The sequence below is a fragment of the Bos mutus genome, chromosome 5 (genome assembly GCF_027580195.1).
Source record: "Bos mutus isolate GX-2022 chromosome 5, NWIPB_WYAK_1.1, whole genome shotgun sequence".
In the NCBI taxonomy this organism is placed as follows: Eukaryota; Metazoa; Chordata; class Mammalia; order Artiodactyla; family Bovidae; genus Bos; species Bos mutus.
Window position 1 is genome coordinate 111,131,670 of NC_091621.1, and position 15,767 is coordinate 111,147,436.

A 15,767-nucleotide genomic window follows, 5' to 3' on the forward strand; every position below is an offset into this window, starting at 1 on the left:
ACCACCTCACTCACTCCCACGGCGTGACGTGATGAGTGTAACGTGGAATTCTGATGTTTCTGTTTGCCTGTTCCAGACAAGAGTGACCTAATATTTACTACTTGTCAACATGTGGCCAAAAAGTTCCTTTGATTTTTAAGTAAAAGTAAGACAGATAAAAAACAACAAAAACAGTAAGAACAACAAACTGGTTCCAAATAGGAAGCGGAGTATGTCAAGGCTGCATATTGTCACCCTGCTTATTTAACTTATTTGTAGAGTACATCAGGAGAAATACTGGGCTGGAGCAAACACAAGCTGGAATCAAGACTGCCAAGAGAAATATCAATAACCTCAGATATGCAAATGACACCACCCTTATGGCAGAAAGTGAAGAGGAACTAAAAAGCCTCTTGATGAAGGTGAAAGAGGAGAGTGAAAAAGTTGGCTTAAAGCTCAACATTCAGAAAACGATGATCATGGCATCTGGTCTCATCACTTCATGGGAAATAGATGGGGAAACAGTGGAAACAGTGTCAGACTTTATTTTTCTGGGCTCCAAAATCACTGCAGATGGTGACTGCAGCCATGAAATTAAAAGACACTTACTCCTTGGAAGGAAAGTTATGACCAACCTAGACAGCATATTCAAAAGCATAGACATCACTTTGCCAACAAAGGTCCGTCTAGTCAAGGCTATGGTTTTTCCAGTGGTCATGTATGGATGTGAGAGTTGGACTGTGAAGAAGGCTGAGCGCCGAAGAATTGATGCTTTTGAACTGTGGTGTTAGAGAAGACTCTTGAGAGTCCCTTGGACTGCAAGGAGATCCAACCAGTCCATTCTGAAGGAGATCAGCCCTGGGATTTCTTTGGAAGGAATGATGCTGAAGCTGAAACTGCAGTACTTTGGCCACCTCATGCGAAGAGTTGACTCATTGGAAAAGACTCTGATGCTGGGAGGGATTGGGGGCAGGAGAAGGGAACGACAGAGGATGAGATGGCTGGATGGCATCACTGACTCGATGGACGTGAGTCTGAGTGAACTCCGGGAGTTGGTGATGGACAGGGAGGCCTGGCGTGCTGCAATTCCTGGGGTCGCAAAGAGTCGGACACGACTGAGCGACTGAACTGAACTGAAGACATTTTTCATTTGCACCAACAATTTTATTGATTATGTATTCTCCATTTTGTGTCATTATTTTCTGCTATTTTTCAGGCAACTTCATTATTCCATCTTCCCAAAACTTTATCATTTTGAGCAAAGAACTGTTTCAGGTGCCTTTTACAGCCTTCCAGGGAAGTGAAATTTTTTTCCTTTAAGAGAATTTTGTAAAGACCAAAACAAATGGAAATCCAAGGGTACAATGTCTGGTGAATACGGAGGATGAATCAGAACTTCTCAGCCAAGCTGTAACAGTTTTGCCTGGTCATCAAAGAAACATGCAGCCTTGCCTTATCCTGATAGAAAACTATGAGTTTTCTGTTGACTAATTCTGCATGCTTTTCGTTGAGTGCTGCTTTCAGTTGGACTAACTGGGAGCCATACTTGTTGGAATTAATCACTTGGTTTTCCAGAAGGAGCTCGTAACAGAGGACCCCTTACGATCCCGCCACATACACAACGTCAGCTTCTCTGGATGAAGACCTGCCTCGGTGTGGTGCTGAGACCCCCAATGGCACTTGTCAATATTCCTTCTCTGCTCTCACTGTGTCATCCCTTCCTTTCCCCACTTTGGTGAGCATCTTTATGGCCATTACTTTAACTCTTTATCAAACAAATTTTTCTGAGGTTTTATTCTCCTATTTGGAACATATTCTTCTGTGTCTTCATTTTGCTAGACCCTCTGTGTCGGTTTCTACGCAGCAGATGAAGAACCACCTCCCCGTCCTAAAGGCGGAACCTCACAAAGGAGGCCAGCCTTTGTGTTCAGCCCTGCTCAGCTCTGCCATCTCTCAACCCTCTGTGGTGCTTATCCAGACGGTCCGATGGATTTTAGTAAGTCCCAGTAGTTGAGAACATGCAAAGACCTGTCAGTTTCCCTACCTCAGCACCTAGATTCAGCAGGTCAGGGTGAGTAAAACTGTGTGATGGTGGCAAGAGGTGCGAACCCCAGCGACAAAACAAGCCAGTCGGGCAGTGAGGCACCGTGTGCTGGACCCAGTCCATGATGCTGTGCTGTGTATGCGAAAGAGTGTATGCAAACAAGTGTGGAAGAGGCTACACGAGTGCATTAAAGACACTGAGGGTTCTGGAATCACTGTCAAGGTCAGGAATGCAGGGAGCCTATTATGAATCAGAAGGCAGTAACTAGGGAAGCGAGGGGTCATCACATGATAAGGCCAGATGCAGCCCAGCCGAGAAGGCAGGAAGGAATCCAGAACGAGGGCAAGGACACTGCAGGGCAGGCCCCGGGGCCCCCCGCCCCCACCCCTGGCCCGGCAGAGCGCTCCTACCTTCCACGGCCTTGACCCTCTCCTCCAGCTCCCGCTTCCTCTCCTCCTTCAGCAGCTGCTCCTGCTCCTTCTTCTGCACCGCGAGAAGGATCTGGCGCTCCTCCTCCTCCTCCCGGTGCTTCTGTTTCTCTAGCCTGCTGAGCACAGGGGTCTCCTGCGAGGGGCCAAGAAGCTCGGTCAACACGTAATAAAGCAAAACCAGGCCTTTGCTCTGAGTGCAGAGTCCACATTTTCTATCCCACACGCAGCATTAGATAGCTGGATGACTTCTGCCTTAAATGCAAGTTCATCTTGTCATCTGTGCAATCAATGAATGAGTACAGACACACACTGACAAGACACAATGGGGAATGAACAGGAGGGAGCTGGGCCCGACGGTCACGCAACTGGTCGTCTCTGGGAGACAACCTTCTGGAGAGGAGGCACCAATCCCCCCTAAGTAAGGAAGAAAGGGGGAGACAGCACAGACAACTTCAGTCATCTGCACGCCTCAGAAACGCCGAACTTCTGTACTTTACTAATCAAGCAATTTAAAAAGAGGGTTCGGTGGGAAGGGCCACCATTTTGCCTTAAGGAATAGAAAAGAGATGAAGTGACAGCACAGAAATGCACCTGCCTAAGAAATTCAAGGAACGAAAAGACAAACCAGGACCACCACCACCAGTTGTTCCTCAAGTCTTACTCTGGGTGTTTCCAACAGCGCTAGTTCTGAACCATCTGTAGCCCACAAAACTCAAGCTAGGGCTGAAATCATTATGTTCAATTTCTTCCCTGGACTTCTGTGCTGATGCGTAAGCCACGACTTTTTCTTTTTTAAAATTATTATTGAAGAGGTAATAATTGTTACCTGTAATAACAGAGAATGCCTATAAGATGCACAGATACAGAAAGAGGAATCGGGTGTCTGCAAAGGGAAAACGCACATTACACTAGCAAGAAACATCAATTATTCCAAGTCAGGTGAAACTAAGTCAGGAATGTTTTTCTTTTCAGTAGAAAGAATACCTAAGAATTTTCTACATAAATATCTTTATTCTGTAGAAATTACACAAGTGGTCTTGACGTGGAGAGAGAAAGATGATGGCAGACTGCCATCCAAATGCAAAGTGTTAGTCACTCAGTCATGTCCGACTCCTTGCGACCTCATGGACTGTAGCCCACCAGGCTCCTCTGTCCATGGGATTTTCCAGGCAAGAATACTAGAATGGATTGCCATGACCTGCTCCAGGGTGTCTTCCTGACCCAGAGATCAAACCCAGGTCTCCTGCACTGCAGGCAGACTCTTTACTGTCTGAGCCACCAGGGAAGGACATACATATGTATGCCATACATACAAAATCATCATTAAACACAGAAACCAATCTGATTGAAGTTTTTTACTTTTTAATGGTCCTTAAAACGAGTTTCAATTATCATTTGACTCAGAAATAGAAAGTGCTCTTCCCTAGATAACAGACCTTCTGAAAGTCATTTTTAACTGTTCAAATTCTGAGCCTGACTTTAAAAGAGCTGGCTAACAAATAAGGTAAAAATCTTTCAGAGTAAAAGAGGAGAGATGAGAATTTTTTAAAACTTAACTACTTTTACTGTACACATGATACTGTAGTTAGTCGCCCAAATAGAATTAAACAAAGTTACTTGACTTCTAGATCCTATAACCAGAATGGGCGGTCCACACTGGGTTTGAATGAGCCAGATGCGCTTTCAGAAATGGGGCTGCTGCAGGAATCTCATGGACAAGCCACCCACTGACAGGGAAGCACCTTCGCACCCTCTGCCCCTTCATCCCACCACAGGTCTCTAATCACACCCACTGTGGCAACATCTGTCCCTTGCTGAGAGGTCGTGTGGCGATGCTATTAACAAAGCAAAGCAGACCAAACCTCTCCTCTGCTCAGCTCAACAAGGATCCATGGATGGGGTGGCGGACAGGCAGGGGACAGGTGAACACACGCCTGGCAGGCGGAATTACTTCCTTCAAAAAAAGTGCTGCATTTTCTATACATCAGACCCACTGAAAAGGCAGAGAAAAGCAAGTGCTAACCACACAGTGAGGACAGCATGAACGTGTCCTCCCCTGCACAAAGACATGTTACAGACGACAAGCATCTCAGCGACAACAGTAACCTGGTAAACAAACAAGACAGATGCCTCCCGCCCAAAGTCAGTGCAAGGAGAAGAAAAGGCGAAAATAGATCATCATGCACATCCTAAGACTATATAATTTTTTCCAACACGTACAACAGGGTATTATTCTTAATAAGGAAAGATATCTAAAGCAATTAACAGCTGTTGCTGTTCAGTTGCTAAGTCTTGTCTGACTCTGTGACCACCAAAAAAATGCAACATGAGTACAAAATTCACAGAAGGTAAATAAAACACATCCATGATCCTAAGAAAAAACAAAATAGAATATGCACTCACAGCACTGTAAAAGATGAAAAAAGTGGCATGTCTGCAAAGACGTGGTAGCACAGATGGCTCACAGTGCTGGGGCCACAGGTCTTCCAAAGGACAAGTGAGACACGTGTTAGGAGCCCTGGGCAGAGCAGCGACACCGTGGGACTTCATCTCACAGTCAGACAGCCGGGCAAGTGTTTCTGAGTACGTTACAGTCAACAGTATTTAAAACATCGAAAAACTGTGAATATCCTATAGGTTTAAAATAGGTAAATTACATAACTACTATATAGTCATTAAAATTGTTTTTCTGAGGAATATTTAATGAAATATGAAAAGGCTCATGACATTAAATGAAAACCGGGTCACAAGACGACAGGCAGTATGATCCCAGGTTTCCAATAAACGCACAGAGAAAAGGCCTGAAGCAAACACAGGAAGCTGTACACAGGGAACCTTGCTACTGTGCCTCCTGCACTTTTTACACTCAGTCTCTCGTTTTCTACAAGAGTGTAGAAATTATTTAGGACACAGAACAACCCCTTCCCAAATAAGCTGGGGAAATCATCCAGTATTACATGTTCTACAATGATCTAATTTTTATTAACTTTTTTAATAGAGATCACATAGTAGTGGGAGTAAATTCTAAAATTCAAATGTTAAAAGTACCAAGAGGTTGCTATCATGTATAGATTTTACAGTGAGGCATTAAAATTGACTTTAAATAGATTAAGACATTTTGCTAAAATGGAAACAGGAATTTTTTAATTTTTTGTACAAGTATAGCTGATTTACAACGTTGCCTTAGTTTCTGCTGTACAGCAAAGTGAATTAGTTACTGTTGTCATTTGGTAGCTAAGTCATGTCCGACTCTTTGGGACCCTATGGACTGTAGCCCTCCAAGCTCCTCTGTCCTCCGCCATCTCCTGAAGTTTGCTAAAATTCATGTCCATTTAGGTGATGACACTATTCCACCATCTCATCCCCTGATGCTTCCTCCTTTTGACTTCAGTCAGTTATACATATACACATATCCACACTTCAGTCTAGACTCCATTCCTATACAGGTCATTACAAACCACTGAATAGAGTTCCCTGTGCTATACACTAGGTTCCTATTAACTATCTTTTATATATTAAAGCAAAAAATTTAAAACTTAAGAAAATCATAAATGCCAAGGACTGCTGCAAAATCAGAGATTATGCATCATTTAGAAACACACATAAAGACACTGAGGTGAAATTCACACAAAATGAACAACTGTCAGTGCACAGCTGAGGGGTGCTCAGCATACTCACAGCGCCTGGCAACCACCATCTGGTTGACCACAGAGCACCCTCAACACCAGAGACAAAGCCCTGACCTCCATCCCAGCCACGCCGCACCCTCGCGCTCCAGCCCCTGGCGACCGTCAAGTGACTCTCTTTCTGTGGATCTATTTATTCTGGACACTTTACACACATGGAAGTATACACGTTTTGTCCAGTCCAGGTCAGCCGCTCATCGTGTCCGACTCTTGGTGACCCCATGAACCACAGCACGCCAGGCCTCCCTGTCCATCACCAACTCCCGGAGTTCACTCAGACTCACGTCCATCGAGTCGGGATGCCATCCAGCCATCTCATCCTCCGTCGTCCCCTTTCTCCTGCCCCTAATCCCTCCCAGCATCAGGGTCTTTTCCAATGAGTCAACTCTTCACATGAGGTGGTTTGTCTAGTTAGTTGTTTTTAAAATACATTAATATTTATACTAAGCACGTAAGAAGTAATAACTTACTGGGATGATTTGAGAGAATAGCATTGAAACACGTATATCACCATATGTGAAATAGATGACCAGTCCAAGTTCGATGCATGAAACAGGGCACTCAAAGCCGGTGCACCGGGATGACCCAGAGGGATGGGATGGGGAGGGGGTGAGAAGGGGGTTTGGGACAGGGGGACACATGTACACCTGTGGCTGATTTATGTCAATGTATGGCAAAAAACACCACAATATTGTAAAGTAATTAGCCTCCAATTAAAATAAATTAATAAAAATAATAATTTAGTCACCTGATATTAGAGTATCGTGAAAAAGCAAACTTGTAAGCTCAATCGCATACAAATAATTCTATTAAAAAATGAGCCAAGGATCTGAACAGACATTTTTCCAAGAAAGACACACAGATGGTTAGCAGACACATGAAAAGAGGCTCAACATCATTAATCATCAGAGAAATGCAAATCAAAACCTCACACCTGTTAGAATGGCCATGATGGGTATCAACAAAATGACAAGAGATGGCAAGTGCTGACAAGGACATGGCAAAAAGGGAATTCTTGTGCACTGTTGGTGGGAATGTAAACTAGTACAGACACTATGGAAAAAGAGCACAGAGGTTCCTTGAAAAATAAAAAACAGAATTTGATCACATGACCCAGCATTTCTATTCCTGCCTATCTTTCCAAAGAAAGTAAAAGCACAGCCTGAACAGGAACACAACTCCCAGGGTCACTGAAGCACAAGAGCCAAAACTCAGACGTAACCTAATGTCCATCGGTGGATGGAGGAACGGAGAAGAGGCGGCGTATGTACAAGGGTATATTACTCAGTCACAAACAGGAAAATGCTGCCACGCGTGACTACATGGATGACATGAGGGCATTATGCTAAGTGAGATTAAGTCAGAGAAAAGCAAATACTGTATCAACTCACCTACATGTAGAGTCTAAAAACACTGAACTCAAGATACAGATGACAGACAGGGGTGGGCAAAATGAGTGAAGGCAGTCAGCAGTACAGACATCCATTTATAAAATAAATAACTCCTGGGGATGAGATGGGCTTCCCTGATAGCTCAGAATCCACCTATAATGTAGGAAACCCCGGTTCAATTCCTGGGTCGGAAAGATCCCCTGGAGAAGGGATAGGCTACCCGCTCCAGTATTCTTGTGGCTCAACTGGTAAAGAATCTGCCTGCAATGAGGGAGACATGGGTTCAATCCCTGGGTTGGGAAGATCCCCTGGAGAAGGGAAAAGTGATGAGATGCGCAACATGGTGACCACAGTCAATAATACTGTGTTGTATGTAAACAGAGAGTAGATTTTTAAAGTTACTCATCACAAGAAAAAACTCCATGTGAGGTGACAGATATTAACTAGACCTCCTGGTGATCGTTTTGCAAGGTATGCAATTATCAAATCATTATGTTGTACACTCAAAACTAACGTTACACACCAATTACACCTCAAACAAAAAAAAAAATGTCTGCAATTCCAAGAGCTCAACAACAACAAAACTCAGAGCAGAGTGCCCACAAAGGCTGAGAACAAGAAGCAAGGTCCAGGACCTACCTGTGTAACATGCTCCTGACCACCCCTGCTCACGGGGACCCTTCTGTCCATTTTAATCCCTGCCTGTCCCCCAACCTGCCTTCTCCAGGCTCCCCCACCTCAGGTTGCTGGCTGCAAACACTTCTGCTCAGTGAGACACCACTTTGCCTCACACTTCCTATGCCTATTCTCTTTCACTATAATTAATGTTTTATAAATTCAGTAGTTCCCATTTGATGTGAATTCTCAAACAGTTTCATTTTATATAAATTGCATCATACACATTTAGGAAAAAACATGTATGAAATGCACCAAGAGTGTTTTAAATTTCCATGCAACTTTCTAGGCAGTGTGCTACCCCATGGAAGGGACAAGACTGATGACCTGAAGTTACTTGCGGCAGGCAGTCTTTTAAACTGTCAACAGTTTAATTGTTCAAACTTCAATGGTTTAAAGAACCAGTAAAGTTAATAAAAAAATATACATATATATATGTTAATAGCAGTTAAAAAAATATCTTCACTATTTGCACTGCAACATTTTTTCTTCCAAAGGGGGTATGAAACAGCGCTTAGAAATCCTCAACAATACAAACAGAATCTGGCTGAAGCTCAGCCCAGAACTCCCCATCCACCCACCCCACCCCCACCCCATCAACTCCAGCAGCACAAGGAGGACCCGAACTCCCTGGCCACAGGTGTGCCCAGAGCCTCCTGACAAAAAAAAAGCACTGGAACAGAGTTTCAGAGGTCAGCACAGTGACCCTTTGCTGGTATTTCCCCCGGAGTCATAATCAAGACTTTCTGGGGCAAGAAGACTGGACTCCTGGGAGACCAGAAAACCTGCCAATAAGGCTTTAAAGACCTAAAGATTTTTTCGCCTATTTAAACAGAAGCACAAAACTCATGCCACACCAGAGGCTTTCTTCAACATACTCAGTACTGTAACAGACATCAAGAACCTCTTCAATATCAAGAAGAGCGGAATAAACAAACAACACTGCAAGGAAGAGCCAAAACCTTGAGTGTTTAAAGCTAAGCTTTTGCTGGCAGCCAATGAAGAACCTTCCTGTCTGTCTGTATTCAGGTTACTGTGCAAGCTGAGATGTAAAACAGGACATTTAGGGCTCAGCCCAGGGCAGTGAGCAGAGATGGGAACGAGCTTTCAAACTGTACAGGTAAACAGACAGCAGGAGCCCATCCAGGCCAATGAGGCAGAAAACCAGTTGAGAACTATGGCTGGACAGCTGACTGAGGCCACTCCAAAGCCAGGGACCCAAAGGAAGAGGAGACCTGGGAGATCAGGCAGTTAGGCAGAAGAGAACCCTGCACAGGACCGAAGAGACTTGTTCGTATACCTCCAACACCAATGTATTTACGAGCTGAAGAAAAAAAGAGGATGAGTCCAAATACACTGTAAACACAGAAATTCATGAAGGAGCATTTCCCTCTTCAGGGCTCAAGCCAGACAGACAACCGGCTGTGACATCAATGACTACAAGGCCGGGGGGTCCACACTGGCACAGGCCATCAGACACAGCCTGCAGAAGTGTTTTCTGACCACGCACTGCCTCAAAAGCCAGTGGAACATCTGTGCTAGGAGTCAAGGGGCTGAAAACCAGAGCAAGTCTGGAGTAGAGGAGGGTGCCCCTCACTCCTGCCCCACACTCTCCTAGTTAAACACCCTCAGCTTCCCCCCTCCCGTGCAGTCCAGGTCTCTCAGACCTCTTAGCAAATGGAAACAGCCGTTTAAACTCATTGACTGCTCTAAACTACTTGACAGACAGACCAGAGGGCTCCAGAGCGGGCTCCCAGCAGGCTCCACTCCTTGCAATCTTGCTGGTGCACTTCATGGAACTGGCATTTACATCACTGAGCAAGGAGTGAATTTAAATTCATCCAGAATGGGGCTCTAAGATACCTGTATGTCAATGGTAGCCAAGCCAATTCTTTCTTCATTTTATAACTATTTGGAAATTATCATTTCTTAAAGTTTTAGTGAATAAATCTGAATAGTTCTGGAGCCTCTGATGGGATCCCTGTGTGAAAACTCCCCTAATTACTGGTCTGCTAAGCTTCTTTGCTGCATAATGCCGATTCTGATTTTTGTGCATAATCACCCCATTTAACTAAAGCTTGCATATTTAAAGTACTGGACAACTTTCAAAATATCAAATCTGTTATTCGATCCTTTAGTTTCTAATGTCTTGAAAATTGCACTTAAGATTTAAGTTCCTCTCTCGCAAAGAATCAACTCCTGATATTTTCTGTATCAAAACCACTTGTTTTATGCTTGTAAATTTTTCCCCTTAACTCCCTAATCTAAAGTCTTTTCAGTTAAAAAGGCAGAAATTACAAAAGAGTTTAAGCAGGTTAGGAACATGCCTTACAGATGATTCAAGGTGCTGTCATTAATCATACAATCTCTATTTAGTTACTCTAAGAAAACTAGACTCCATATCTCGAGTCCTGGACAAAAATGGTCACAGTGGGCTGTGGACGACAAGATCCAAGAGGAATCATCATTACCAGGACAAAGAACACCAATGAGGAGACGCTCAATGAAAACGCAATTCCTGAAGCCCTGAAGTCAGACCTTCTACGATTCGCCCCAAAGCACTGATCTGCTCAATAGTTACACGTATCACCGAACGCACAGCGCATCACTGTCACTGTATCTGTGCTGCAGCAGGAACTCGTAACACTTTCTCCCCAGGTTTCAGGGCAGCACTGGCATTCTTATGTTTTCTGTTAACAACCATTAAGAATCTGAAGCATCAATTTTATCGAAACTGGATGGTTATCAGGCATTGACCACAGAACAGGCACGCCACAGAGTCACCTGGAGGTTACGGTGACAAGGAAGATGTGGCTCATGACCTGGAGCTGCCTCCACAACTCCAGATGAAACTTAGGATGAGCAGACACCTTGTGGGGGAAACCTCAGGCTAAGACAGTCCAGGGAGAGCACACAGAAACAACTCCAGAAGGGCTTCTGAGAGCCTCGGAACAGGCAAGAGCAGACGGGATGCACGGGAAGAGGCCAGGACTGGAGTGCCGGGAGGTTAGAGGAGGAACTGAGGGAGCAAGAAGGACAACCCTCAGACAGGTCTGAACTCTGAGAGGGAGACCACCAGATGAGTTTTCTAAAAGGGGGAAAGCAGCAGCAGCATATGCACAAGGAGAGGTATGCAAAGAGCGCTCTGCCGAGACACACCTGGGGTCCAGGAACCATGAGGGTGGGGAGCATGAGGGCTAAACCCCAGGACCCACAGTAAGCAAAATGGAGGCTCGAGGTCCTACTCTTGGGGCCCGGAGGAAAGCAGGCCTGCTCAGCAGAGCGAGGGGCCGAGCATGTCTCTGAGGAAGGCACCCTGCCCAGAGCAGCTTCACACTACGTGGGCCCGTGTGCGCACCTTCTGGGCGATCATGCTGCAGATCTCAGGCAGGAAGTCCTCGCTGAGCAGTTTGTAGAGCTGGCGCTCTCGTACAGAGGTCCTCTCCCGGAAACTCTCGGTGACCTGTCTCCACTCCTGCTCAGTCTGGCACAGGAGCCACCAGGAGCCTTGCCCTGGTCCCTGGGACCCTAGAAGAGAAAGTCATGGTCAGGAAATAGGCCCCATGGATCTCCTTCTCCTCTCTGCCCTCAGGTTCACTGGCACCCTGGGTTACCCTTTAAGGCTGATAATGTATACTTCAGATGTTCTGGCTACTCTCCTGTTCACAACTAAGAGCTATGAAGGCAATACAAACACAACTATGGTGACCTTCAGACTCTAATAACCTAGAAATGTTCCGATGCATCTGCTTTTCTACATAAATGTCTTTGAGCTTCAGGAGTGTTCCTTGTTACATTGAGATACTGTAAATTGCTTTTTCTCCTCAAATGTTTGTATTGTATTACAGATTGCATAAAAAGTCTACATAAGAACACAGTACACATCCTTATGTTGTAAAGTATTTCACGTTAAAAGAAGGCTCTTGACAAGCTTTGCATTCATCCCAATGTTAGGAGCCTATTACACTGGGCCTGGGAAGCAGCTCAAGTGAAGTGACCTGGTCCTGATCTCGAGGGATTTTAAGGAGAGATGGACACAGGGAGACAATGTGTGAGGGGCAAGGAGGCTGGTGGGAAGACTACTGCAACGGTCCCAGCAGTCTGCACCAGACTCTGGAAGGTGACGTAAGCCCTCCAACCCCTACGAAGGCCGTTACCGTTTCTTGTCTGCAACTCAGATGCTGAGGAGTTCTCTTCCTGCTTGTCACTAGAACAAAGGAAAGGGGTCACCATTAAAACAAAAACACGGCCAAAATTTTCTGTGCTTCCCTAGAAGGAAGGAACACTGGCTTCCTATTAATACCAGAAGTGTTTGTATGTGTGTTTGCATGTAATGCACATTGGCTTACTATTAATACTAGGAGAGAGAAAATGTGTGTGCGTATAAGGCACAATGCCTTACTATTAGTATCAGAAAAGAGAGAGTGTGTGTGTATAAGGCACAGCGGCTTACTACTAACACCAGGAGAGAATGTGTGTGTGTCTCTGACACGTCAGCAGAGCAAGGTCAGGAACATGGAGGCGGGCAAGTTGGCACAGAGAGGGGGAGGACAACACACAGGAATACGGCACCACTGCCCAGGAATGGAGGAGCTCAGTGTCGACACTGAAAGGCCAAGGAAAGGGCTTGCTACCCGACTGAGGGCTGCACTGAGCAGAAGACTGTTGAACTAACCCCCACAGCAGGTTGAAGTGAGCAACACAGGTTCTGAGGTTGCCCACCCCCGCTCAAGGCATGCCACCTTGACCTCAGCAAAGTCAACGAAATTCCCTGGAAAACGGGACCGTTAATGATATAAGATACAAACACACTCAGCATTACGTGACCAATAGTGCTGTCTCCCTAGACCATGAAGGGCATGCTCTGGATGTTCTAGCCCTGTACAGCCTCCTGGAAGAATGGCAATGCCCCGCATCGTTGCTGCCGACGAAGGCAGCCACAGGCCGCACTCACCCACTAGGCTGAAGCGTGGCTGGTGTGACTGAGGAACTGAACTTTAAACTTTATTTATTAAAAAAAAAAAAAAAAACATTAAAAATTATTTTAGGGACTGAACTTTCTCTTCATTTATTTTCCCCCTTCTACATATATCTTACTGTGTTTCTTTTTCATCATTCTTTAAAAAAAAAAACAACTTTTAACTGAGGTATAGTTTCAGGTGTACAACAAACGCAGTGAGCACAATTTTTAAAGATTACACTCCATATACAGTTATTATAAAACACTGGCACATCTCTGTGACATACTCATTTCTACCTCTGTCCCCTAGCTCACCCCTCCCCCTTCTGTTTCCCCACTGCTCATTCCCAGTTTGTTCTCTGTATCTGCTTTGTTACATTCACTAGTTTTACTTTTTAGATTTCACAAAATTTTATTTAATTTAAAAATACTTCAATACAGCACTGGATTCAGAACGCTACAGAATAAAGTCACCAGCAGAGGGCAGCACAGGAGCACTGGGCTTGTGAGGTGAGGACACTCCTCTGTGGCTCTCTGATTCTGGGGCTCAAGGGAACCAAAGATGAATGTACAGAACAGCTTGCTGGATTTACATGGACGTGTAGGCTGCTAACAAAACCCAGAAACTGATGTCTTGTGTATAAAACACAATGACAGGACTATTTCTCACAAATTCTGGTGGGAGGAAAGCTTGCATTCTATGGTCAAAATTTCAGAAAAGTTAAGTGGAACACTGATTGTTAAAACAAAAAAACCAAATTCTGATTGACTGATTCATAATCAGATCCCTAAAAACATTTATTAGCAGTTAATAAGCAACACAGTGAAATCTGGTCCACTTCAGGCATTTAGCTTCTTATTTAAGCAGTTCTAACAATAAGGAATGATACTAAAGCTGAAACTCCAGTACTTTGGCCACCTCATGCGAAGAGTTGACTCACTGGAAAAGACTCTGATGCTGGGAGGGATTGGGGGCAGGAGGAGAGGGGGACGACAGAGGATGAGATGGCTGGATGCCATCACTGACTCGATGGACGTAGGTCTGAGTGAACTCCGGGAGTTGGTGATGGACAGGGAGGCCTGGCATGCTGCGATTCATGGGGTCGCAAAGAGTCGGACACGACTGAGCAACTGAAGTGAACTGAACAATAAACCAGAGAACAAGGAAGCAGTTTGCCCTGTGTTATTAGAATTTTTAAGACTGTGACTTAACTTCCGTAAGTGAATAATTATATATCTGATCCTTAAGTAAAAGGTATCAAAGTATTTTTACACAGTACAGGTCAGACCCTCAAAACTCTTATATTGAGATTCACATGGTGGATATTCCCAAAAGACAACGACATACTAAAATAAAATTTCCTGGGACTTCCCTAATGGTCCAGTGCTCAAGATTCTGAGCTTCCACTGCAGGAGATCCCTGGTTGGGAAACTAAAATCCTGCCTGCATGAAGCACACTGTGGCCAAACAATTAAAATTTTCCCAAAATATAACAATCTTTTTCTTTGCTAAAATTAAATACCAAATAAACACTTAAAAATGTTTAAGGTCTCATCTTAACAAAATGAGTTCTAAACACAATAAAGCACAGTTAACTACTGAAGTCTTCTTACCAGGAAAGAACTCCTAGACTCACAGTATTAACTCACTCCACCTCCTGTGTAGAAATCGGGGGCAAAGGGATCTGAAGGGCACTTCCTGTGAGCAGGTGCCTTCCACTGCCAGAGCCCCCACTGCCCAGGGGGAGGGCTCCCAGACAGCTGGTAACTTGAGAGGGTCCGGGGCCGGGAACCCCAAGGACTCCAGTGCACACCCACGTCCTCCCCGAGACACAGAGAGCAAGCACGGAGTGAGCCCTTCCAGCATAAGGGTTTGGGTTAGGGACCTTCACACACTAAGATTTTCTCACCTCATGAAAGTTTCCTCCTGTAGTTTTTTCCGTTTTGGGGGTCTTCCTCTTCTTTTACCTGTTTTCCCAGGAACACTTGAGACATTTTTTTGTCCTTCACTTTCCCTAAGAAATAGTACATTAAGCAGAAATGTCAGTCGTCTGGCCACAAGGTTACTAAATAGGACAAAGGCAGCAGTTACAGGGACAGGACAGGGCAACCTCACGTCCTCCGTTATTATTAATAAAACGTGGAACCAAGGAAATGGACGTCTCCCACACGAACATCTGGACTGGTAAAGAATCTACCTGCAATGCGGGAGACTGGGTTTGATCCCTGGGTTGGGAAGGGAAAGGCTACCCACTCCAGTATCCTGGCCTGGAGAATTCCATGGACTGTACAGTCCATGGGGCCACAGAGACATGACTAAGAGACCTTCACTTTTCAGGCTTCCCTAACAGCAAAGGGCCCAGCAACCTGAAGTGCGGGGAAGATGGCAGCACAGCTCGGGGACGCTGCCCGAGGCCTCTTTCTTGCCAAGACCCCAGGTAGGATGGGGTTCTCCAGAACCCACTCTGCCACAGGGAAGGCCCAGGGCGCACTGGTGCTGCCAAAAACTGGCCCCAGCATCAGCCCAGGGAGCAGGGCTGGAGAGCGAGTCCTCTGTGCTTCTGTGTGGCGCGCCTCCTCGCAGGCATGCTGCGACATGCG

General features: G+C 45.2%; 1 protein-coding gene across 1 annotated transcript in view; it reads right to left on the reverse strand.

Annotated features, from left to right (window-relative positions):
• CECR2 (CECR2 histone acetyl-lysine reader) overlaps positions 1–15,767 on the reverse strand; it is a 117,210-nt gene that overhangs the window by 14,340 nt on the left and 87,103 nt on the right. The window contains exons 5-8 of the mRNA XM_070371646.1: positions 15,077–15,181; positions 12,364–12,413; positions 11,565–11,734; positions 2,434–2,587 (exon numbers count right to left, since the gene is read on the reverse strand). Of these exons, the coding sequence (XP_070227747.1) occupies positions 2,434–2,587; positions 11,565–11,734; positions 12,364–12,413; positions 15,077–15,181 (479 nt within the window). The remainder of the gene's footprint in view (positions 1–2,433; positions 2,588–11,564; positions 11,735–12,363; positions 12,414–15,076; positions 15,182–15,767) is intronic.